At 40.5% G+C, this 27,042-nt stretch overlaps 1 protein-coding gene across 9 annotated transcripts in view; it reads left to right on the top strand.

Moving 5' to 3' along the window:
• Positions 1 to 13,147: 13,147 nt before the first annotated feature.
• Positions 13,148 to 27,042, top strand: part of CHN1 (chimerin 1) — a 206,801-nt gene continuing 192,906 nt past the window's right edge. For 7 of the 9 annotated variants that reach the window (XM_063791313.1, XM_054679957.2, XM_063791315.1 and 4 more), the window contains exons 1-2: positions 13,285 to 13,375; positions 13,501 to 13,687. Coding sequence is in view for 5 of the 9 variants with exons in the window: in XM_054679957.2 (XP_054535932.1) it covers positions 13,669 to 13,687 (19 nt within the window). In the remaining 4 variants the exon portion in view is untranslated. Of the gene's footprint in view, positions 13,376 to 13,500; positions 13,688 to 27,042 lie in introns of all 9 variants that reach the window. The other 2 variants (XM_003309320.6, XM_063791314.1) reach the window with 2 other exon arrangements.

Here is a 27,042-nt window from a genome sequence, read left to right as displayed (position 1 = left end):
GATAAACAAGTTACTTACTCCCAAGATACAATGGTAGTACAGGCGATGGGTAAATATTCCCATTCTAAAAGGGAGAAATTGACCAAAAGAAAGGAGCAATAGGCCCCACACGTCTGAAACCCAGCAGGGCAAACATTAAATCTTAAAGCTCCAAAACAATCTCTTTTAACTCCATGTCCCACATCTTACTGTGAGGGGTGGACTCTCAAGGCCTTGGGCAGCTCCACCCCTGTGGCTTTGCAGGGTACAGCTCCTGTGTATGCTCTCATGGGTCGGAGCTTGGTGCCTATGGCCTTTCCACACTGAGGCTGCAAACTGCTGGTGCCTCTACCATTCTTGGGTCTGGAAGGCAGCTGTCCCTTTCCCACAGCTCCACTAGGCAGTGCCTTGGTGAGGACTCTGTGTGGCGGTTCTAACCCTACATTTCTTTCAGCAGTGCCATAATAGAGTTTATCTATGGGTAATCTGTCCTGCAGCAGGCTTCTGCCTGGGCACCTAGGGTTTTCCCGTACCTCCTCTGAAATCTAGGCAGAGGTTGCCAAGCCTTCTTGCTTGCATTCTATGTGCCTGCAGGCTTAACACATGGAAGCCACCAAGGGCTTATGACTTATGCTTTCCAGAGTGGCAGCCCAAGCAGTATCTTGTGCCCTTTCAGCCTTGGGTGTAGCTGGAGCAGCCTGGATGCAGGAAGCAGTATCATGAGGCTGCACAGGGCAGCAACACCCAGGCCTGGTCCCAAAACCATTCTTTCCCTGTAGGTCTCTGGGCCTGTGATGGGAGAGGCTGCATCAAAGATTTCTGAAATGACTTCGCATCTAGTCATGCTCCCTTTTAGTCATGCTAATCTCTCTAGCAAGTGGTTGTTATCCAGACCACTTGGATTCTTTCTCTACCTCAGGACCAGGCTGCAAATTTTCCAAACTTTTATGCTCTGCTTCCCTTTTAAATATGAATTCCAACTTTAAGTCGTTCCTTTGCTCCTGCATCTGATTTAGGGTGTTAGAAGCAGGCATGTCACTTTTTGAATGCTTTGCTGCCTAGAAATTTCTTCTGCCAGATACTGTAGGTAATCACTCTTGAGTTTAAACTTCCACAAAGCCCCAGGACATGGACACAATGAAGTCAAGTTCTTTACTAGGGGATAACAAGGGTGATCTTTCCTCCAGTTCCCAATAAGTTTCTCATTGCCATCTGAGACCTTATCAAGCTGGCCTTCATCATCCATATTTCTATCAGCATTTTGATCACAACCATTTAGCTAGTCTGCAAGAAGTTCCAGACTTCCCCTCATCTTCCTATCTTTTTCTGAGCCCTCCGAACTCTTCCAGACTCTGTTACCCAGTTCCAAAGCTGCTTCCACATCATCAGATATCTTTTCAGCAAAGCCCCACTACTTATCAATTTTATTAGCCCATTGTTGCATTGCTATAAAGAAATACCTGGAGCTGGGTAGTTTGTAAAGAAAACAGGTTTAACTGGTTTACAGTTCTGCAAGCTATACAAGCATGGCTTCAGCATCTGCTCCTGGTGAGGGCCTCAGGAAGTTTCCAATCATGGTAGAAGGCAAAGGGGGAGCAAGCATGGTGAGAGCAGGAGCAAGAGAGAAAAGGGTGAGGTCCCAGACTCTTTTAGACAACCAGATCTCATGTAAACTAACTGAGTGAGAACTCACTTATCACTAAGGGGATGGTGCCAAACCATTCATAAAGGATCTGCCCTCATGATCCATTCACCTTTCACTAGGCCCACTTCCAACACTGGAGATCACATTTCAACCTGAGATTTGGAGGGGACAAAACATCCAAACTGTATCACCTTCTTACATCCTGTTGCTCCTTAATCCTCTATAGTGTGACCATGCAATAAATACAAACTTGAAACAAAACCATCCATTGCATTTGCCAAAATGTAGGCTGAAACCAGGCAGTGTAAACCATTGACAAGGATGTCTTCAATATCCTAGCACGCTACCCGCTGGGAGGTCCAGCAAAGCAGTGGCCTATTTGAAATCGCTCTGTTAGCTTTTATATTTATATTAACATATTCATCCATTCATTTAACTGATGTTGGTGAGTACCTATATGCTGGGAAATGTAAAGAAAAACAACAGAACCCTACTCTGAATGAGCTAAGGATCCAGTAGATAGAATGGTAGAATATGTGTGTGAGTGTGTGTGTACAAAATATATATTTGCATTTGCATATATACTCAAATAGTTATAATAAAATGTATGAAATATTAAATGCATTAAGATCCATACTTGAATAGTTCTCTGAGTGTTAAAAAAGGGATGAGTTTCTTCTGGGTGGGTTGGCTTCATGGAGAACTTCAGTTTAAATGATTGTTTTGAGATTTCAGCTGAACAATATCATTTATCTATCTATCTATCATCTATCTATCTATCTATCTATCTATCTATCTATCTATAGTTGTTGCTGTTGTTATTCATTTTGTTTTAACCAAGCATCTGGATTAACATATCCCCCATACCAGTGGGATGCACAGGCTTTAAAAAAAGGGGGGACCCTAAAGAACTAGTATTAAATGTTTTTGATTAAATAAAACTCTCACAAGTTTCAGGGAAGGAAAAGAAGGGTGGAGTTTTAAGGCCCTGAGGGTCTGGGAGAGTGGGAAGGACTGTGGAATGAGGCTGTCAAGGCTGATTCCCTTATGCTAAGAAATGCCTGGGTCTGAGACTGATTACCCTAAGACAAGCAAACACCAGCTGTTCCCTAAGGAGACTGTCCTGTATTAAAAAATATAAGCTGGAGAAATGAATTAGCTGCTCCATTAAGTAATGGGATATAAATGTATGTTGGATGGTAGAAAGCCTAATGTTTCCCATTATAGTTGGAAAGGAGGCCGAGCTTCAATGTGGAGGGAAAAACTTAGTCTAATGCACTGAGCACAGAAAAGGGGTGGAGAACACAGAGGTGTGGCCACGCTGATTGAAGACCGGACATGAGAAGCTTTTTCTCATTCTGGATGTTTTCTTCTTTGGGTTGAAACCAGTACTTTACTTCACCCGTCTCTAGAGGTTATCTTTCTCCAATTTGCATTGTTCCTCAGAAGAAACACAGGAAACACAGGAAGACATTCCCTAAGACAGCTGGCTTCCCCTCACAGCTAAGAGGTACCAGGCACTTAAAACACTTTTAAAGCCAAAGAACCAGACTTCTTTCTGACCCAAGGTCAGAAAGAAAGGGGTATTAATGAAATCACTTATGGGTACAATAGAAACTCTACAGGAAACTCTTGGTTCTACCTTAGAGTGGAATTTTAAAATTTTACTTTTCAGTAAAATAAATTTCATCCTGTCACTCAACTGCTGAAGAACCTATTATCTTGTAATTCCTGGGCCAGCAATATCTGGGCATTCCGGTGACACTGATGATCCAATGACAGGCAGGTTCTCAGGACCCCCTTCCCTTCTTCCTTTCCCTCTCTACTCTCAGCCAGCCATCTCAGCAACTACCATTATCCAGAGAGATTTAAGGGCAAGAGTTGCAGGTTAACTCTCTCCCAGCAGTTTTTCAATTTAGATCTACTCCAATTATATAATGTTTTTTTCAGTTGGTCTATTCAAATTCTATGTAAAAATTTTCTGTCAAAGCTCTTTGCAGAATACTAAGTTCATAAGTGATATTTTATAAATACCTGTTATTTGCTTTATTACTTGGAGTTTATCTTTTTTATATCTAAACTTCTGGTAGTGACATGGTTTGACTGTGTCCCCACCCAAATCTCACCTTGAATAGTAATAATCCCCACATGTCAAGGGCAGGACCAAGTGGAGATAATTGTATCATGGGGGCGGTTTCCCCCATGCTGTTCTCATGATAGTGAGTGAGTTCTCATGAGAGCTGATCATTTTGTAAGGGGCATCCGCCTTCACTTGGCACTCATTTCTCTTTCCTACTGCCATGTGAAGAAGGACATGTTTGCTTCCCTTTCCACCATGATTGTAAGTTTCCTGAGGTCTCCCCAGCCCTGCAGAACTGAGTTAATTAAACCTCTTTTCTTTATAAATTACCCAGTTTTGGGTATTTCTTCATAACAGCATGAGAACAGACTAATACAGGTACATTATTATCATCAATGAATGTTTTGTCAAATGAAAATAAAGGCAGAATTTCTAAACTGGATTCTAATTGGAGCATCAACTCTAAACTCAATTTTTTATAACAAAATTTTTTTATGGTATTAGGCTAACTTTTACAATAAAGGATACTGAATGAGCAAACTATACGAATGTATATGAATATGCCAATGATAAAAATCTGTGGCTAGATCCTTTCCTATAGAAAGGTGATGTGCAATGGAGTTCTGAGTTGAAAGTCCTGGATTCCAGGATCTACCTTATAAGGTTGCTGAGAGATTCAAATAAAAAAAATGTATGGAAAGCATTCCACACAATTCCTAACATTCACTTTAAGCTGGGGACAAAATTTATTGGAATTGCATCTGGGCCACATTTCGTACTATTTCACCCTCCCACATCAAATTTCTCAGCTTTTTTAGTAGTGTTGAATCAATATGGTGGCCAGAGAGAGACTAGAACTGGAGGCAGGAAGACCAGGAGGAAGATTCTTGGTTGCTGTGCCAGTTCCTGAATCCCCTTTACATAGGAGAATTTCGGTAATACTTGAAGGTTAAGGAAAGTAAACAGAAACCAGGGGTACCAATCTACATAATAAGAAATAGGGCCTGGAGAGAGGGGCAGGAAAGTCATATAGGCTGAGGTATAGGAGAGAATTTGTGGGGGTTGAGAGTGCTCTGCTCCAGAACACTCTGGAGTGTTCTGTGGGGTGTGGCAGAAAAGGAGGATGGAAATTTTAAGAAGAGTTTATATAGTATACACTATAATATTCCTTGTGAAATGCAAGTAAAGGCTACAATTCCCTTTAAATTCCTTTTGCCAGATGGACTCTTGCTTAGAATGCAAGAGACTAGGCCATTTGGGATCCTGGAATCTATTATCTTGTTATAAACTCTATAGCTGGTAGCCAATTATGAACATAATTAATACTTACCCATCCCTGTATAACAATTTATGTAAGTATGCTCCTATAAAGCTTACTGGTTCATCACATACAGGCAGATGTGGAATCCCATTTGAGGCTCAACTGGAAATCCTAAAACATATACAAAATAATGTTCCTGATGTTGAATAAATTATATTTTAACAGGTTTAACTTATTTTGAAATTGAAAAATATGACAAAACAAATGGTTGATTTAATGAAAAAAAATCCAACTGTTTGGATGGTATTGCATAGTAGAAAACACACTTCGTAAAATAATTGATTACAATTTTTATTTCCAAAAGGTTGTATTGGTGATGCTGCCATGACTGTATATAGTCTGGGAAGCAAATACTTATGAGGTTAAAGGAGAAAGGCACTGCTCTGGCATTTCAAAAGAGATTGTTTCATAAGAAGAGGACCTGAAGCTGAGTGTGGTGTCCAGCTACTCAGGAGGCTGAAGCGGGAAGATCACTTGAGCCTAGGAGTTTGAGGCTGCAGTGAGCTATGATTGTGCCACTGCACTCCAGCCTGGGTGACAGAGTGAGACTATGTCTCTGAAAAAATAAGTAAACAAAAGATAAATGAAAATATTTAAGGCTTTATAAGAAACTAGATTTTACTGAATACTGAGGAAGATAATCCACATGGAGCAAGGAAGAAAAGTATTTGTTGACTGTCCACTCTGTGCTTTTACTCTCAGACTGACCGTAGAAGCAGACGTGTGCTAGTTGCCTGCCTAGTTACTTTTCCCTTCCTCTAGTTGTTGACTGGTATTTCTACAGGAAATTCACCTCAGCCATGAGGTTTGAGAAGATTATTCCCCTCAGGTTCAGGGTAACTCTTGATTGGCTTGCACTTCCCTCTTCCCCCTGGCCACAGTGATGAGTCATGGATGGGCACACAACCCAATTCAGGCCAATGAGAGAGAGAGAGAGGAAAAAGAGAGAGAGAGATTCCAAGATGTATGCACAACTCTCTTCCCTTGGATGGAGAGGTGGGACTATGTGATGTCTAGAAGCTGTGAAGCCATCCTGCTACCAAAAGGGGAGAGTCTGGAGATGCCATGAGTTGGGGTGCCCTGTGGTATATGATACAGTGACTAGAGAAATGAAGAAACTAAGTCCTTGGGGACATTCTTTGCACAGCTGGATCAGCCTCCCCTGAAACTCACCTTGACTCTGGTCTTTCCCATTACAGAGCAAATAAATTCTCTTTGTTCATTTAACTCAAAGCCAATTCGAGTTAAATTTTCCATCAGTTGCAACCAAAATGTTGCAAACAGATACAGAAGGTACCTTCATTTTACAGAAGAAGAAAGTGAAATCCAGAAAGGTTTAAACATTCTCCAAATCACATAGGTAGTGAGAGGTGAAGCCAAGATTCAGATCCAAGTGTTTCTGACCAGTGGTTTTTCAAGATGACTGTGGCATTCTAGAAGTTCCAGGGAGGTAGCAGATGAAATGATGAGCTTAATCTCAAGGGTATATTGTGCCTTATTAGCTTACAACAATAGCAAGTGTGTTTGTGTGTGTGTGTGTGTGTGTGTATTTGACAGTTTTACTTTAACTCAAAAATGTGTTACTGGAAAATAGGGCACTACAAATAATCTGAGGCCAGAGTTTTACATAATGAATCCAAATTCCTAGTTGCCTTAAGTACTTGTAGAAAGCAGGCTTCAGACAACATAATAAGCATCAACTCAACAGGTTGGCCTTCTACATCTGTCCTCAAACTTGCCTGTGTAGCCTCTTCCCCCACTTCTTCCTCTCATGAGTCCTTTGCAACAAATTGTCCTGCCAGCAAATCTTCTCTCACGATTTTCCTCATGTTCTGGCTTTCACTAGAAAGTCTCAGACTTTCCTCATGCTCTCCCCTCTTTTCTAAACTCCATTTCCCTTTTTCTCTTTTCTGTTTGCCTAATTCCTGTTCAGACCTCAAAGCACAGCTTCACCTATCATGAACTTTTTACCTATTTCATCAGCTAGAAATAATCTTTCTCTTTTCTGAACTCCCACAAAATTTAATCTGTACTCCTGTTATGGCCGCTGTCATTGTCCCATTTTCCCAAGAGACTTTTTTTTTTTTTAGATCTGGATACATGTTTGATTCATCTTTTGCTTCTTTGCCAGAAGCTAGCATGATGCCTGGAATATCGTAGGTACTCAGCAAATACTTGTTGAATGGATAAAGGATGGATGGATGATTTTAAATATGTGCATTGTCTCAAATATCTGACACAGGTCCTATTTTACAACAGAATACAAAAGAGCTTTATGAAAACTCCATCACAGCAGTAGACGAGTTTCCAGTCCAGATTGTGATTTTAATCATGGAATTTCACTTGTCTGTTTTTCAGTTCTGTTTTCTAATTGGAGATTGTGTAAGTCTAATCCAGAGTTCATAGCTATTTTCCTGATTTACCACTCACAATGTAATCAACTTGAATAAGTCATTCTTATTGTGGACACCCACGTTAACCAGAAAAACCATGGCCATGTTAGGGAGATTTGATTTGTAGCCAAATCCACTTATACCCTCTTGAAACTAAATCTGGCAGAAATCCAACTGCTCCAGTCAAATAGACATTTAGCCACACTGTGCATTAGATATGCCTGGTGACCTGAGAAAAATACACTTGAATAGAAATGCTGGCTTAAAGTACTATAATATGATTGTAGTTCAGAACAAAAACTTTTACTTAAGAGCAGCCATCATCATTCTTCTTTTATCTAATGTGTATTTGAAAATGTATTTGACTTTAAGCCTATAAAAAAATTCCGAAAGATCTGCTGTACTATTAACCAGGAAATAAGTATTCTTCTAAAACATCTATTCAAAACACATTAAAAACAGACCTTTTCTTTACACACTCCCTTCCTTTTATGTGCCACTCCAAACCAGTAGCCATTTTGACAGTATATCAAAAGAAATTATATCACAAAATTTAAAAAACTAGAACCTGTGTCTTTTAGAATATTCTAACCTAGGGCTTACAGTAATATCTGTGGTTTTATTGCCTATTGAACTAAGAGTTCCTCTTGGTGCTGAGCAATGAACAAGAACTCCATTCTCCTGGTTCTGATTTTCAATTCCAATTTCCCCTCCCTTCACACCTACACACACACACACACACACACACACACAGCTTCTACAAACACATTTTCTTTTTACTTCGGAAGTGATATAATAAGAGCTGAGCAGGGTTTCCTCAGTAATAATCCAATTCCTAATCTGCGCCTAGCCAGATGATAGCCACCTCTCATTTTAGCATATTTTTGGTGACTATCTTCTGCTACTATAGCAAGCACTGGGTAGGGGAACTGAGAAAGTTTTAAATTCTTAAGGTTTCTTATGTATTTCTCAAATTGAGTTTTACTTCATTTCTAAGGCCCAATATTACTATTATAATTTAGGCACCCTCTGGTGGTGAACAGAACACAAATAATTCTCCTAAACATTGAGTTATTTAAGCTTAACGGGCAATTTTACAGTTTATGACATAAATATTATTTTTGTCATAAATAGTGTTATGGTCTAAATCCTTATGTTTGAGGCAAGTGCTGCCTTAGTTACTTGTGTGCATATGTCTTTGTCCTGTGAAAGTGCTATTTGTAAATCATGGAATGCCACACAAATATCAGGTAAGTTATTAATTCAGAAAGTCTGAGATAAAAAACAAGAAGGGGGGTAAAAAATAATCGGAGTTAAGTGTTTAAGGAAAACGTTGTTAAAAACAAACCAAATAGTCTAGGCGCGGTGGCTCATGCCTGTAATCCCAGCACTTTGGGAGGCCAAGGCAGGTGGATCACTTGAGGTCAGGAGTTCAAGACCAGCCTGGTCAACATGGTGAAACCAATTTCTACTAAAAAATACAAAAAGTTAACCAGGTGTGGTGGCTCATGCCTGTAATCCCAGCTACTCAGGAGGCTGAGGCAGGAGAATCACTTGAACCTGGGAGGCAGAGATTGCATTCAGCTCTGAGATTACTGCACTCCAGCCTGGGTGACACAGTGAAACTCCGTCTAAAAAAAAAAAAACAGAAAACCAAACAGACCAAATAGCCGGATACAGTGGCTCACGCCTGCAATCACAGCACTTTGGGAGGCTGAGAGGAGTGGATTGCTTGAGCTCAGGAGTTCCAGACCAGCCTGGGCAACATGGCAAACCCTGTCTCTACTAAAAATACAAAAATTAGCCGAGTGTGGTGGCATGCACCTGTGGTTCCAGCTACTCCAGAGGCTGGGGTAGGAGGATTGCTAGAGCCCACGAACTCAAGGCTGCAGGGAGCTGAGATTGTGCCACTGCATTCCAGCCTGGGTGACAGAGTGAGACCCTGTCTCAAAACAAAAACAAATCCACTTTAAACAAATTCACACAGTGGAAACAAACACCGTAACTAGTAACATAAATATGGGATAGAGAGAATGTCACATATTGTGAATATTTAAATAAATAATTTTAACTTTCTTAATTTTAACTTTAGCAGAAATATACCATGTAACATTTTTCTCTTCACTAGCAAACTTCTGCACTATTTTGGGAACTGTGCTAATAGCACTGGTATTCCTAGTGTTTAAAGCTGTGTTGACATGACAAAGTACTATAATTTTAACTTGTTATTGTGAGGCAGAAACCGCCTCATTAATTTCTGCTTCATTCAAAACTGAGGAACAAATCAATGTTTACCAATGGGAATGAAGCTAAATGGGTAACAAAAAGAAATTCAAAACACTTGTGATAAGTCATTAGTTTAAAATGTAGGAAAACCATTTTAAAGGGTTGTCTAGGTTCTGTTTAGTCAACAAAACTTAAATAAAAATGAGAAATTGTTTTAGTAAATTTGAAATGGGTTGTTCAGTGCACACTTTTAATTTTAATCCTGTTAAACCAGAAAAAGGTTGCTTTCTACATGATTAATATAACATTATTAGTACAACACATTGCAGAAGAAATAGCAGTACCACTGGTTTGACAAAATATGATTTCTTTATTACATTAGGTATTTATGAACTTTAGATATAACAGCACTTTAAATATATTGAAGATTCAAATAAAAATGTCCTCTGTTTTATCCATAAACCAGTTAATTTAAAGATTTTAAAATATCACAGAATGACAGATAAACCTAAAAGGGACATTAGAGATACCTTAGTACCATCCTTTCATTTTACAAAGGAGGAAGATAAGAACTAGAAAGAGTAAAACATTTGTCTAAAAATCTGACAGCTAGTTAGTAACGAATAAACAAATCTGGCTCTTCTAAGCACTTGCATGTTAAGCACAAAATGAAATCATTGAATGAAAACATAAATATTTTGAGAAGTCAATTCATTCTTTGCCCTTCTTTTATAAACAATCTAAGTCACCACCCGTAATAATCACCTCCAAGCAGTTAACGCCCTTCCTTGCATTGACTCTGTAGCTGAAAGGCTGTGGCTTTATTTTCAGCTAAGTGAGAAAAGAAGCACATGCAATAGAATAGGAATAGCTCATTGAAAAAAATACGCTATTTTAAAAGCCAATACTATTTCCAAGACAGGCACTTTGATCAAGTATAGAGAGCATTTTGTTAGAGCATCAAACCATTTGGAAGTCAGTTGAAAGAAATGGCTTGTGGAAAGCAGGATGCTTTGAAGGGAAACATAGCAACATTCACACTGTTTTGTTCCAAATTGTACCTTAAAAACAGCTGTGTGTGTGTGTATGTGGGTGTGCGAGTAGAAAGGGGAGAGGAAAAGGATCTTCACTTGAGTTTAAGCAGGGTATTTTACTAGGATTCAGCTGTATTTGGCCAAACTAGTGAGTGGAAAGCTGGTCTAGTAACCAAAGGCCGGCTGTATGATGGGAGGGTAAATCTGAGCGCAGGGCAGCTCCTTTCCCTCTGTCTCACTCCCAGGACAACCCCTCAAGGGATGGAGAGAGCTACTAGCAAGCTGAGCTGCAGCACCAAAACCTTGATGCTCTAACAGAGCTTAACAAAGAGGAGAGAAAGGCATTGTTTCTCTTTTAGCATGATGGGACACATAGTTCTAAGTAGAAGGGCATGTTAATAAAAACTCTTTGAGACAAAATGCAACTTCCCAAACTCTATGCAGAATGCCTAAGGACAAAATACTCTCATTATTTTGCTTCTAATACTAAACAGATTTTTCTTTTGAAATTCAAAGCATGCAACCTCTAAATTGATGCGGGATGGGGGTAGGGAAGGTGGTCGGTGAGAACACCAGAAACCTAAGATTTTCCCATTGGTTCTGCTACTAAATAGGTGAACACATTTGGGAAAATCTTTTTACGGGGAACTCAATTTTTTTACCTATAAATCATGGGAGTTTTGGTCTTTTCCTATTCAAAATTCAATGGTTCTATTCTGAAGGAAAATATTTTCCTTTAAATTATAAAGGCAAAAACTTTCTGAGATTACAAAAAACACTTCCAGGGGCTCACCTAATGTCCCTGAATAGCCCATAATCCCCTTGAAATTATGTGAAAAATTTCCGGTGAATGTGTGTATGTATGCAAGCACTTTTCTAAGAGGAGGGACAGTATTTTCATTAGAGCCTCAAAAGGAAATTAGGTCCAAAAATGTTGAAGACCACTAGTTGAAACAGTAAATGGAGTCTTCAGTTTCTGATTTATTTGGCTGCAGAGCAGATTAGCAGCAATCTTTATATGGTTATAAAACCTATCCCACAAAGCTTTCTTGAGTTTCTCATTTATCTTCATGAGCTGTGTGTTTGTAATTTTTTATGAGCAGAAAGGTTGTTCAAAAATCAAGAGTCCATTTTCATGAAAGATTTTAAATTCTGGGGATTTTAAAGATTTATTTTGATTAGTGGCTAAAGAGAGCCATTTTACATCACAAAATTCCAAACATATAGCATCTTAAACACTTGCCCATTCATGTTGAATCATTTTAATATTTCTTTCTTCCTGAGTTAACTGACTTGAAACAAAAGGCTTGGCTCCTCCTTCCAACCTGCTTTTCTTCTGATGCTTAAGTCTGCTGTGAAATGATGGTGAATTAACTGTGGTTCCATTGGAAGTACTGTAGTAATCTCCCACTTTATCACGATTCGATCTCTAAGATACATTAAATACAAGATATTTCTATAATATTCTTAAAGAATTATTTGAAAATGGGAGAGAAGAGGGAAATGACACTAGGGAACCTGAGGAACTAAGAGGAAAGACGCCTGTAGAAAGAAAGGAGAACCAAAGAGAAGATCTACATGATCAGATACCAAAATAGTATCAAATCCCTAAGCAGAGAAACAAGAAAAAAGAAGGAATTTCTTAAACAGGGCACACATATAGCAACTAGAGAAGAATGACTTTTTGAATACATTAAACGACAACGACGAAAAACATATAACCCAGCTTTTCAAGAACATCTTTTGGCTGACAATCTCAAGGCGTTGTATGCTCCTCATGGCAGAGACAGAGGTGAGGAGACAACATCACAGAAAGGAGGACGTTGCCAGTGATTATCAGATAAATACAAGAAGCTCAGGGGAACAATCTTTTGTGGCAAATAAGTGCCAGTCAGTGACACATGCTGATTTTTTTTTCCTTGAGACAATATCAAAGAGGTATAATGTAAAGGGAAGAAAATCAGGTGTAAGCATTGGTCTTTTAACAAATTATCTTAGGTAATCTCAGATGCTTTTTAAGCGACTCCTTTTCCTAATGTGTGTCAATTTCATCAGAACTACTAGCAGCTCCTAAGTCCAAACGGAGAGGAATGCAGCTTTCAGTGCCTCTGTTCCTACCAGAGCCCTGCAGCTTCAGGTCACCGGCTCCAGCCACAGTGAGCCTGGAGGGCGCCAGGAGGAGAAATATGTTCTCACACGCACCAGGTCCCCAGATGACCCTGCCTGGGCGCTGCATTCACGCAGCATCCTCCTGTGAGTCTTCCTCTTTCGAGTAACAGCGTTTTTCTCCTCTCTGCGCCTCCTCAAATTCCATTCAAGAAAAAACCTGGGCTTTCAGCTAAAACGCACACCGGCCCCGCTCCATCCCGCTCCGGGCGGCCGCCTCCAGGGGGGCGCTGGTGGCTCCTCGCAGCCGCGGGAATGAGGGCGCACCCTCTTACCCCCGCGCGCGCCCGTTGCCATGGGAACGCACTCGACCGGGAAGCCCGAGGGAGAGGCGGGAGGCAGCGGCGCGGCCGAGCTCGTGGGAGACGCTATCGCAAGATGGCGTCTGCGAGGCCGCGGGATGCGGAGTGAGCGCGCCCCGCCGGGGGCTGTGCGAGGCTGCTGCTCTCCCCGTCGCCGCCGCCGCCGCCGCCACTGCGGCGCCGCCTCTCCGCCAGCCACTGCGCCGCGGCCAAGCCTCCTGCCTCGCAGGTACCTCCTCCCGCGCGCACGCTCCGCGCCTGATGGCAGCGACAAGTGCCGGCTCGCGGAGAGCTAGCGGGGCTCCCTGGGCCCGGTGCGCCCGACAATAACGCGTGAATAACTTTTTCTTGCAGCGGTCCCCCGCGTCCCGGCCTGCAGCCTCCCCGGGCGCCGGCGCCCCCAGCACGCCCCATCGGGCACCCCACTCTCTCCGAGGTGTGGGTGCGGCGGGCTGATGAGGTGATCCCTAGCCCGCCTGGGAGGAGCGCCTGGACTCGCGGGCGGCGGCGAGCGCCTTTACAATGGCCCTGACCCTGTTTGGTAAGTGCAGCCGTCTCCCCGCGCCGCCGCAGGTGGGCCGCGTCCCGGGGCTCGGGGGCGGGGGCCTGGGGGGCCTGGGCGCCCGGGGAGGGGGCGCGGCGCGTGGGGTCGGGGCGGGCCGGGGCCGCAGAGTTGGGGCGCCCGGGGCGCCGGCTTGCTCCCTCGCGCCTCTCCCATTGTTTCCTCTCCCGGCAGGGCCGATGGGCGTGTGCTCCCCTGGCCAATTCTCGGCTGGGAGGCTCAGAGGTCCTGGGTGTTTTGCAAACGCACAACGATTCTCTAAGATGCCAACTTGGGAGTGAAGTTAACTGGTTGTTTTCAAACCTGCCTTTCCCGTCGGTAAATAAATCCTTGGAAAGTTTATTTATTTTGAACGAGGTATCTGTGAGTCCCCAGCCTCCTTGGAATTGCCAAATGCATGTGTTGCTTCCTGTTGGACTATTGGGGAATTTTTTTTTTGGACTCAGTGTATTCCGTTGGAAATAAGTATGATTTGTGAACTGAATATGGGTTAAAATTGAAAATGTTTGCACTAACGAATGAGAGCAGACAGAAGAAAGTTGGTTACCGGAAGATAACTGTAATCTCAGGAGACTGAGTATTCATTAAGAATGAAATGTTATTTTTGTGGTGTAATTACTGCAACACTGTTGCTTTTGGTGGTTAAGACTTCAAGCTGTTTTTTTCTCAGTCTGCAATGACAATGGGTTGGGAAAAAGGACTGAAAAGATACATTCTTTCCTTTTACAAAACTGGACTATGGTACATACGTACCTGACTTTAAGAAAACTCAATATATGAACATTTAGACGTTCAAAGTATTCAGCTTTTTTGAAGAAGCGAAGTACAGTGATATGTAATTGATAGCTACGAGAACAGCCTAAGTAAGTTATTCACAATATCAAGTTTCCAGTTCAGTTTTAATTATGTCATTTGATCAAACACGTTAGAGGTGTTACATACCTCAAATGCTTTTTGAGGTAAATACTTCCCAGTGACTTAAGCTGCTAGAATCAAAGTGTTACTTTTATTTAACTATCTTATTTTATAAATTAAACTTAGACCCAGAGAGGTTGTTTCCCAAAGTCACATGGCTCTTTTGTGGCAAAACTGAGCCTAGAATTCACTTCACCAGGCTTCAGTCTGGGACTGTGTTTACTGTGCCCAAGTGCATTACTAGAAGTGCCATTTCTTACTTGGTGATGATCCTCCATAGGTACTTAAAAAAAGTGTCTTCTTTTTCTGAAAAATAATAAAATTCTCGCTGTTTCTCAGTACCTTGTATCTAAGCGTTATTTAATAGCAGCATTTTCCTTAAATGTGGACCTTTTTGGTACAAATATTTTCTTTCCTAAAGAGATATTTGGCATTTTCAAGGTGTGGTTTCAGAAGTAAGGTTTACAAGTCAACTTTTCAAATACTCGCATTCCTGACGAATAAAAAAGATAAATTGGGGTGAAAAATGCTCTTTTAAAAGGATTTCTAAATTCTAAATCTTTAACCACTGTGGTGAAGATGAGGAAGGGAAAAGCATGGAATGTGGCCTATAGAAGAAAGTATAAGAAATCACTCCCAGCCTTCAAAATGAATAATGTATCTTTAAAATTTTAAAGTCTACTTATGGGAAAATAGAATTCACTTCACAAAATCCAGTTTGTTACAGTGTGAACGTTTCTGTGTTATAAAACAAAGCACTCTTGAGTGCAGAGGCTATTTGTTAAGTAGTGATAGAGCAGCAGCTGTTTTTAAAAGTGGTTGTACACCACTCATCAGTCATCTGGCATGTCTATTAAAAATGTAGATTCTTTTGCCCAAAGACATGGGGGAAGGGGATTTTAAAGTGACTCCCTTTGTGATTCTTATGCTCACTCAAGTTTGAGAACTGTTGTATTCAAGATAAATGCTAGGAGATTGGGTCAAACTCGCCCAATACAAAATAGCTTTTTGTGTATGTTGACAGATGTACCCAAGGGTTAGAAGAAATGGATTTTATTTTAGATTTTATTACCTTTAACTAGTTGGTCTTAGTCAGAAGTGCCTCATGTCCCTTCATATTTACTCTTAATGACCAACTTAGAACAGAAGAGCAATGGAGCAATAAAGTTCTGTGAGATGGTAGTGAAAAGAGTTAGAGGCAGGGACCTAACCAGATCAACAGGATTTGTCAGAGCTCAGCAGAGTTTATACCTGAGGCTCCCCAGAGTAACGACTGCCAGGGCCCTATCTTTTGTATCTTGGTTGATTAGTTAGTGCAGTCCAGCAGTAGAGTCTAGACTAGTTATTTGCTTTGTGTTTTACATTTTCTTTCCATTCAGGCTTTTTATAAATTTAAGAAATGTTCTTTTTATAGGGAGCTGGTGACTTAGTTTTAAAAAGTGGAGCCTCTAACATTACCTGATTTTGTATTTGCATACATTTAATTTTTTTCACCTGTTAAGTATATTATAGGAACTCGAATACTTGTTAAATTAAGGTGAATAGTTAAGACTGTTTTATCTCTCATCCTCACTGTTAATCACCTTTGCTGCTTAACATGATATTTTTAATGCATATTAGTTTTATTTTGGGATAGAAGAACCAGACCCCAATCTTGAAAGATTTTACAGTCTCATTTGGGAATTGAAAATGTGCATTTTTGAAAGCTTAAGAATTTGCACCCGTTTTTCTTCTCCTTTCAAATGAACTCACATCTCATTATCAGCTTCGATATAGTTTTTAAATCCCCCAATTTCAAAAATTATCCAAATGTATTACAGACTCTGCTCACTCACCTTGCTCATTTTTTCAGCAAACATCTGTCACAGCGTACAAGAGACATGGTCCTCTAGTGGCACTCCAGAGTCTTTTCTAGAACTATAGCGAATGCACCTAATTCACTAATTACCTAATTCCGTATAGTGAGTGGCACTTAACTATTAACTAATTCCGTATAGGCTTTGTGAGAACTTCCTTAGTAGAGAGCACATGTTTTCTAGTAATTACTGGGATAAAAGGAAAGTCTCAGATCCTTGAATATGGGAATTTGTGGCTGGTGTACCTGACAAAATGTCCTGATTGGCCACACCAATAGAGCCTTAGTTGGCAGAGCTGGGTGAATAAGCATTCTGCCAGCTCTTGCCTTGGCAGGAATCTCTGTCATTTATAGCTTAATGGGGCTGTGGTTTATAGCCCAGACCAATTGATGCGATTGGGAACTCAGTTACCATCGGCTGGGCTGGCTGAACCTTGAATAATGATCCTCTATCTGGGTAGAGTCACCTCTGGCGTTGCTGCTCACCCTCCTTGCCCCTTATTCTTGTTACCATTTAGTCACCATCTTACTACCATAGATCACTTCTAATAATGCTTATGATTTTGCTATAATTTTGTACCATCTTTCCTCAGACCCTTCTGCCATGGAAACCTTTTCATCATCTCACTTTATTCAGCATCTGTCACTAACCTGACACACCTACCTATGGACATCTTTTGGAGCAATTAAATAGCAATGGCATATTCTTTGTGATGTAGTTAGGAAATTTTCTGATTTCCCATAGGAATGTCCTGAAATTAAAATGTATTTTTAAAAAGACAAATCAATTGAACATTTTCATATTTGACTGAAAGCTAATTTTATAGGAAGTTCCCACTTGACTATACTCTCTGCTGACATTTTTATTTTTCAGTTGTCCAAAGAATACAAGAGGCTGGCCCAGTGGTGTGAGCTCATCTGCCTTTTTCAGAATATATTCTTTTCAGCTGTCATTTAAATCATCATCCTTATTTAAATTTTTGTCCATGTTCCTTCTTGTACTGGTGTCAAAACTTAATATTTTAGTCAGACATGGTGGCAATGTGCCTGTAGTCCCTGCTACTCAGGAGGTTGAGGCAAGAGAACTGCTTGAGTTCAGAAGTTCAAGACTGTAGTTGCACTATGATTGTGCCTGTGAATAGCCACTGCACTCCAGTCTGGACAACACAGCAAGACCCTGTCTCTAAAAGTAAAAATAAGAAAACCCAGCTGGGCATGGTGGCTCACATCTGTAATGGGTGGCCCATGCCTCCTGGCACTTTGGGGGGCCTAGGCTGGAGGATCACTTGAGCTCAGGAGTTTGAGACCAGCCTGAACAACACAGGGAGATACCATCTCTACAGAAAATAATAATAATAATAAAGCCTGGGTGCGGTGGTTCATGCCTGTAATACCAGCATTTTGGGAGGCCGAGGTGAGTGGATCATTTGAGGTCAGGAGTTCGAGACCAGCCTGGCCAACATGGTGAATCCCCACCTTTACTAAAAATACAAATATTAGCCAAGTGTGGTGGCAGGTGTCTGTAGTCCCAGCTACTTGGGAGGCTGACACAGGAGAATCCCATGAACCCAGGAGGTAGAGGTTACAGTGAGCTGAGATTGTGCCACTGCACTCCAGCCTGGGAGACAGAGCGAGATTTTGTCTCAAAACAAACAAACAAAATCAGGCCAGGTGTGGTGGCTCATGCCTGTAATCTCAGTACTTTGAGAGGCTAAGGTGGGTGATCACTTGAGGTCGGGAGTTCAAGACCATGGTTAACGTAGCAAAACCGTGTCTCTACTAAAAATACAAAAATTAGCCTGGCATGGTGGCACATGCTTGTAGTCCCAGCTACTCTGGAGGCTGAAGCAGGAGAATCGCTTGAACCCCAGGAGGTAGAGGTTGCAGTGAGCTGAGATCACACCACTGCACTCTAGCCTGGGCAACAGAGTGAGACTCCATCTCAAAAAAAAAAAAAAAAAAAAAAATTAGCCAGGTGTGGTGATGCATGCCTGTGGTTCTAATATTTTAGCTTTAAAGTTTGTCTTTTAATGTGTGGAGAGCTGGTACTATGTAAGAACAATAAAATAATTATAGTTGTTATAACTCTGATAGTCACCATCTGTGTACACTGTAGAGGAATGTTGGCGCTGCAGTCTTTTGAGTCACATCTGTCTCTGCAGGTAACCATCCTATAAGCAGCCTAATTTTTGAACATAGAAGACAGTGATATGTATAATTATACAAATTTGACATATTTGTCAATAAAGATTTTAGGTTCTTTTAGATTACTTTTTCTCAACCTTTTAAAAAATCCTCCCTCTCCTGGCCTTTTAGGCCTGTTTTCTAATTGTTCTCCCCATGAAAATTTAATACCAGAGATATACTATGTATCTGTTTATGTACTGTAGATATATCTGCTTTCTGCATAACATAAATACGGTACTTTTTTTTTACCCCAACTCTCCATCTCCTCAACTCATTGAGAATACATGTTTTATACTAATTTAAAGCAATCATAAAATAGTGAGGCAGAAAAATACTGTTTGGTCATGCTTTATATGTTATAATAATAGTTTTAAAGGAATGACATTAGTATAATAAGTTATAGGTTTTTCATAAGATTGTTTTAACCTAGGAATTTACTATCTTGAGAGCAGCCATGACAGAGTACCTTGCTGGGGCTGGTGAGGGTGTAGTGTTTCTCCAAGTCCCTCTGATAAAGATGAGGTCCTTTGCTATGGGCAATTGATGTTTTCTCAGTCTTATAGAAAGCATCAATTACAGCATCTTTAGAAGACTTTATTTATCTGAAATATGTAAACTAAATGAAATCACAGAACTTTCTGTGCTAACTCAATTCAAGACAAGTCCTTGAGCCTGGCCTTGTAACCAAATTACCAGCCATTAGTTATTCTTACATAGAAAATAATTTCTATGAACTTTGATTTTTTTTTATTAATATAATCCTACTATCCTTAAAAATAGGATAGGACAAAACTAAGGAAACAGGATACAGTATGACCATATTTACATTGAAAAGTCATATTGAATAGAAAAAAAAGCCTGACAAAATAAAGTTATAAATATACATTCCTAATTTGGCTGCTTATTTTTAAAAGAATAGATACTTTGTGAATACACTAAAAACCACTACATTGTACACTTTGAAAGGGTGAGTTTTATGGTATGGGAATTTATGTCAGTAAAGCTGAGATATATTAATTTAAAAAACCACCTGAGCTTTAAAAACAAAGATTAGATAGAAGAAAAGAATGGTTTTATATCCAAGAACCTTTAAGAGCTTTTTACATTTTTAGATTTTTTTTACTTTTCTTCCTCAAAGAACAAAAAATAAAATTAAAAATTGATAGGTAAAAATGTTCCTACCTGTTTTAAATTTAGAAAAGTAAGCACTTCTTGGAAAGAGCCAATACCCACAGTTGAGAGAATGTGGGAGAAGGGAAGATGAGTCAGGCCAGCATGTCACCAGCTGCTCAGTGGCCTGGCATAGAGCCACCTCATTGTTTTTTATCCAGCAGCACTGAAAGTGGTTCCTTTCTCTTTCCACTCTGACTCTGACCTTTCGATTCCTTTGGATTGCATATGTTCCGTGGAGTAAGGCAAGCACAAGGATATGTCAGACATATCTCTCCTTGAATAGATTTTTGTGACCACAGACTTGACATTTCAAAACTGAATGAGTCTTTGAGGCTTTTTAAACTGCAAATTCTTCCTGATTTTTCCCATTTCTGTCATATCTTCAGCTCTTAAAGTATGTTTTTTTTTTTTTAAATCTCGTATCTTTTTTTTTTTTTTGAGACAAGAGTCTCACTCTGTCACCCAGGCTACAGTGCAGTGGCGCAATCTCAGATCACTGCAACCTCCACCTCCCAGGTTCAAGCAATTCTCCTGCCTCAGCCTTCTGAGTAGCTGGGACCATAGGCATGTGCCACAATGCCTGGCTAATTTTTGCGTATTTAGTAGAGACGGGGTTTCGCCATGTTGGCCAGGCTGGTCTTGAACTCCTGACCTCAAGTGATCCACCCATCTCGGCCCCCCAAAGTGCTGGGATTATAGACATGGACCACTGTGCCCGGCCCTATCTTGTATCTTTTTTTTTTTTTTTTGCCCCCGAGACAGAGTCTTACTCTGTCACCCAGGCTGGAGTGCAATGGCATGGTCTCAGCTCACTGCAACCTCTGCCTCCCGGATTTGAGCGATTCTCCTGCATCAGCCTCCCAAGTAGCTGGGACTACCACACCCGGCTAATTTTTGTTGGCCAGGCTGGTCTCGAACTCCTGACCTCATGATCCTCCCGCCTCGGTCTCCCAAAGTGCTGGGATTACAGACGTGAGCCACCACACCTGGCCTTTTGTATCTTTTATATAGAACTTTGCCATTGTTTTCTGTTCTTTAATGGCTGTGAAGTTACTCTGGTAAAGATGATTTTAGGTTTTGAAGTAGTTGGTGCTAGGTTTGACAGGCAGCAGGTGAGTGGTGTGGATGTCCATTTGAGGAAAATGGAAACATCTGTTTGACTGAAATATTTTTTCCTGCAGACCTCCCATGTAAGTGAAATTTACACTATTAAACATGATTTTTAGCATGTTACCTATGAGGAATTACATGCTGAACATAGATAAGTACATTCTTTTAGCATGAAAAGATTATTTCAGCTTATGGATGAACAGTCTTAAAGTAGTAAAAACATAGGGCAGGCATTTTGATTGAGGCAATTATACTGTAAGAGAAAAGAAAGTAGAAGTTTTAGAGGGTGGGGCTTTACTAAGAAGGCTTGTAAGAGGTGATGTCATAAGCAAAAGTGTGTGAAAAAGCAGAGGACGTTCGAGGTCTGGGGAAGGAATGGATGATACCGTTAAGTGAGAGAAGGGTGTAGAAACTAGATGAGTACTGTTCTATCATTTTGCCAAGGAGTAGCTTTGAGGCTTTTCCTATTTTGTGATTTGTTTACCCATCTATCTGATGAATATTTAGTGAGTGCCTAATATGTGCGAAGTATGTATTTGTTCCTGCCATCAAGGAATTTATATTTGCAGTGGAGGGAGACAGACAATAAAACATGTATAATGTGCCAGGTGGCAAATGCTTTGAAGAAAAATAGAGGAGAGTGAGGGGTAAGGGGTTACCTGTCTCACAATGTCGGGGGAGAGGGGGTAGGCCTCACAGACAGGTGAATTTTGAGCAGACTTGAAGGAAGTGAGAAACCCATCATATGAAATGGGGAAATTGCCTCATGGAGCAGGCTTTGAAGCAAGGATGTGCTGGGCAGTTTTGAGGAATAGAAGGGCCAGCATGGCTGGAGTGGAGTCAGCAAGGGGAAAGCTGGAGGAGTTGAGGAGAGAGAGGAGAGAGGGCAGCTGGGGGATAGAGAGTACTGGGGTGTATCCCCCATGGCCTGGTAAGGACTTGAGATTTTACTGAGTGAGATGGGATGTCATGGAGGATGGTACTTTCATAGCATGTAGTGTAGTGGAAAGAGCTTAGATTTGGTGGTAAGGGAGCTATGTTTACTCCTTTCTCTGCCAAGGATCAGCTATATGTTCTAGTGTCAATTTCTTTACAGGTAATCAGGGGCTGTTCCCTTATCCCATCTGTGCAGGAATAAATGAGATTATTTTATAAGGTTCTTAGTATAGTGGTTGAAGATACATAGTAGCTAATATTGTCACCTATATCGTTATTGGAAATATTAACAAAGATTGAAGATACCAGAACAATTTCTCCATTTAACAAGTCTGTTGACCCACTTGAAAAAGTGGTTTTGTAATATTTCTACTTTGTGTGTGTGGCTGAATAAGTGCCATGTGCCATTGCAGACCTGGTTCAGGGGGCTTACAGTGAAGATCAAGTAGGTTTCTGTGATAGTGCTGGCCACTATGACACTTTCTGTTACTCTCTGAAAATGTAAACAATACCCTGTTCAACAGGCAATGTTTGCTTCTCCTTTGGGAGGTAACCCAGACTATACAGTAGTCTCCCCTTATCCTCAGCAGATACATTCCAAGAGCCTCAGTGGATGCCTGAAACTGGATACTACAGAACCCTATTATCTACTATGTTTTTTCCTATACAAACATAGCGATGGTAAAATTTTAATTTATAAATTAGGTACAGTAAGAGATTAACAGTAACTAATAATAAAATAGAACAATTATAATAGTATGCCAGCATTGCTACTCTTGTACTTTGGGGCCACTGTTAAGTAAAATAAGGGTTATTTGAACATAAGCACTGTGATACTGCTAAAATGGCTACTAAGTGACTTACAAGCACTTTAAGTGGCTACTAAGTGACTTACAAGGTAGTGTCTACAGCATGGATATGCTGGACAAAGGAATTACATTCTTGGCAGCAGGGGTCCCCAACCCCCAAGCCATGGACTTGTGCTGGTGGGTGGCCTTTTAGGAACTGGGCCACACAGCAGGTGAGCAGCAGACAAGTGAGCATTACCACCTGTGCTCCACCCCCTCTCAGATCAGCAATGGCATTAGATTCTCATAGGAGCGTGAACCCTATTGTGAACTGCTCATGTGAGGGATCTAGGTTGCACACTCCTTATGACAATCTAATGCCTGTTGATCTGAGGTGGAGCAGTTGCATCCCAAAACATTCCCTTTGCATGCCCCCATCCCCCCACTGTCCATGGAAAAATTGTCTTCCATGAAACCAGAACCAGTCACTGGTGCCAAAAAGGTTGGGGACCGCTGCTTGGTGGGATGGAGCTGTGTAGTGTAAGATTTCATCATGCTGCTCAGAATAGCATGCAACTTAAAAACTTGTGAATTGCTTATTTTCTGGAGTTGTTCATTTAATTTTTTCAGATTGCAGTTGACTGTGCGTAATTGAAACCATGAAAAGTGAAACCTTGGATAAGGATTTCTGTAATCAGTTACATCCCTGCCCTCATAACGCTTAAAATTTATCAAGGACTGTAAACTCAATGTTTGGCACATAATAGGTACTCAATCTAAGCAAATAAATGAAGAAAGAAAGAATAAACATATAACAATACTGTCACTGTATATATGTACCTTGTGAATAACCTTCAATCAATTTAAACATTTACTTTTATGTTTTTTCTTCCTTAATTATTTCACATTTTCCTTGCTTATTATATGAGAGTCTGTAATCGGAAACTTAAACCTGCCTCTTAGAAATTGGTTAGTTTACAATTTACTTCCCTCCTTAAAATCGTCCAGTGGTTCCTTGTCACCATTAAGTCCAAATTCCCTAGCTTGTATATAAGACTATCAAGATAGGACCCTTGACCTGTCTGACTTCATCTCTCACTGTCTCCCACTTAGAGACTGTGCTTCAGCCATGCTGGGCTACTTTCCAGAAAAAATTTTACTTAATGAGCCTTTGGCACCATCATGTCCCTATCCCTTCTTTGCCCTCACCTCTACACATCTTGCAAAACTCAGCTTGAATAATCGTCTCTTCTACCTGGCCTTCCTTTGTGAGTTACCCGTTTTCTGCATCCAGAGTGCCCTATACTACCCATCTCTGCCCTAGCACTTATTGTGTGGTGACGTAATAGTTTATAGTCTCGTGTCTCCCCATTGGATGAAGTTCCCTAATGGGAAAGCTATAGGTTTTTTTCTTTGTTTATTTAACAACCGCCACAGTGTCTGCTGCATACCAGCTACTCAATAAATGTTGGATGTTATGGAGTCTACTGTATTTATTAAATTTGGGAGTTGACTGTAAGGCCCAGATCCATATGACATGGACTCCCTGTTTTCCTTTCGTCATTTTCTGTGCATTTTTAAAAATTTAGTAAATGTGTCATTCTGTCATCCCTTGGTTCTATATTCTAATATGGATTCCCCAACTGTAAGCTCACAAAAGCTCGAATAAAATAGAAATCTCTCTGGATCAAATTCTGTGAGGTTTAACTCTAATATTACTAACCACCAGCAGATGTTTCTAAATTATTTGGCATAATTAGATAACAAATTCCACTTCATTAAACTATTGTTCATTTTCATTTCAGTGGTACAAAGGGAATGTACATAAATTAGCTTGGTTTGTTCATGTTTTACCCTCACAGTAGGGAACATAATCAAACTGAATAGGAATTCAGTATGAAAATGGCTAATTTAACCTTTTCGAGGTCTGAAAATAAAAACAACATAATCTTTCATTAATTTGTCTGCTACAGGAACCTTCCTATTAGTTTTCAGATGGTTGTGAGAAGAGCAGATATAAACAGCAGTTTAAACATTAACATTTTTAAATGGGTTAAAAAACCTTTTATTTCTGTTATTTATTAATGCCTCTTGTTTTTCTAGGAAGAATTTGAGGCAATTTACAAAAAGATTCAGTGCAAGAAGATTGAAACAATAATCATGGGAATTTGTTTTTCTCTGTCTTGTGTCATTAGGTTCTTCCTCTCCCTTGGGTTGTTTCCCTCTGATTGTAGCTGTGATTTGCCATTCCATATGGTAAAGCGTTTTTCTTTTTTTTTTTTTTTTTAAGTTTTGGTACCCTCTCAAGCACTGTCATGTGTTTTTTTGGTGCTCCTCCCATTACCAAGGACTTATTGAAAGAGAAGTCTCTGTATGCTCCCCTTCCACTTTCTACATGTCTGTTTTCATCTCTTCCCAGCCACAGTGCCACAGATAATAATTAGTTTTTAGGTGTTTGTGAATGTCATTCATCTCTAGTGAAAAAGGAGAGATTGACAACTGTTAAAGAAAAACTTATTCTAACGCTTGTTAAAGCAGCAAAGAAGATTGTATTTAAGATAATCATGATAGGTGTCCAGACTATTGTGATAGGGGAGAGAGATTGGACTCAATTCCGAATATAACATGAACAAGCAGGAATTTATAACCATGAAGCAGGTTGTGGGGGTGGTGGATGGACAGTTACTAAGAGGAGACATCAAGGGTGGGGGAATTATTGCTAAACTGACATAACAGGATTCTTACTGAGGGCATGTCAGTGTGATCATATAACAAGGGTAGGGGGTTGAGGAATTCCATTAGCTAGCAAGTGATTGGAGCCAGGTGTGGTGGCTCATGCCTGTAATCGCAGCAGTTTGGGAGGCTGAAGCTGAAGGATTGCTTGAGGCCAGGAATTCAAGAGCAGCCTGAGCAATGTAGTGAGACTCTCATCTTTACAAAAAATAAAAAAATAGCTGGCATGGTGGCACACACCTGTAGTTCCAGCTATTTGGGGAGGCTGAGGCTGGAGGATTGCTTGAGCCCAGGTGTTAGAGCCCAGGCTTCGGTGAGCACTCCAGCCTGGGTGACAGAGTCAGACTCTGTCTCTTAAAAAAAAAAAAAGTGATTAGATATCAAAAGTAGAGGGATTCTCTCTCAACTGACTTAGCAGGCTTCTTGGTTAAACTGGGCTATGCAGGCCTGGTGGGGCGTGGGCCAAGGTGGAGGCCTGGTTGAGAAGAGGGCCTAGGAGAAGCCTGACTAAAGTTTGGTCAAGGAGAGCATCTTGTCACAAGTGTCATCTTATATTTGCTTCTGATCAACTGGAAGTGCTTTATCCATTAGGAGCCAGTATCCAGTGGCTTGTTTGAATATTTGTTCTTTCTGCACTATTTGATGTTTTTGATTACATCTTTCTTCTTAAAACTTTTTTCTCTCGTCTTTTGAGACATTGTTTTCTGCCGCTATTCCTTTTCCTCCCTTTCCTATGCTTCAGTTTGTTCTGTTTGATCCCCTCTATGTCAGTGCTTTTCAAGAACTGACCTTCTTTTCTCTTTTGGAAGCATGTAGGTTTCAACAGTGAACACCGTGTGAATGATTCCCAAGTCTTTTATCTGTCTCCAGCCTGCCCTTCCATACACTCCACAGCTCTATCTGGATTTCCTATAGACACTTCAGACGCCACATGTTCCTGCACCACGTTCTTTGTGTTTATTCTTCCATCCTCTCTTTCTTTGCCTCTGATACCCAACCAGCTGCTAACTTGCAGATTGGTCTTTGCATGGCTTTCATACTTCTTTCTTTCTGTGGGTCTGCCTTTCCTTTCAGTTCTGCAACCTCTTCCTCTGCCCTCTGTCACCCATCAGAAGGAGTCCCTTCATGTTCTGAATTCTGTATCATTTTTTCTGTGAATCTCTCATGACATTTGTGAATGCATTTCTTCGTAATAGTTATGTATCTTATTTTTGTCATCTTTTCTAGACTGACAGTTTCTCTAAAGTAAGATTCATTTCTTTTTCATTTCTGTATTCCTCGCAGTGCTTAAACTTAGCACAGTGCTTCACACATAGCAGGTACTTGAAAATATTTGTTAAATGAATAAAATAGCTCCCCTAAACCATGGTACTCCTGTAGCTTAACAATTTCCAGGGTAGAAATATAAAGCATTTTTAAAGTTATTCTATTGCTTTATAATACTTTAATCAAGTTATCAACAGTTAACATTTCCAGATCTCTTATATATTGTTTTTGTTAACTAATTATCTTATTTTCAGGCTTTAACAGAAAAAATACATGTATTCCTGCAGTATTGTTTCATGTCAAGGGCAGGTATATCACTTACTCTGGAATTGGTTCCTTTTGCTAGCTTATCTTTTCCCAAAAGTTTCCTG

This window comes from Pan troglodytes, chromosome 13 (assembly GCF_028858775.2).
Source record: "Pan troglodytes isolate AG18354 chromosome 13, NHGRI_mPanTro3-v2.0_pri, whole genome shotgun sequence".
NCBI lineage: Eukaryota > Metazoa > Chordata > Mammalia > Primates > Hominidae > Pan > Pan troglodytes.
The sequence above is the reverse complement of the archived record's forward strand: the minus strand, read 5'-3'. Positions and strand labels throughout refer to the sequence as shown.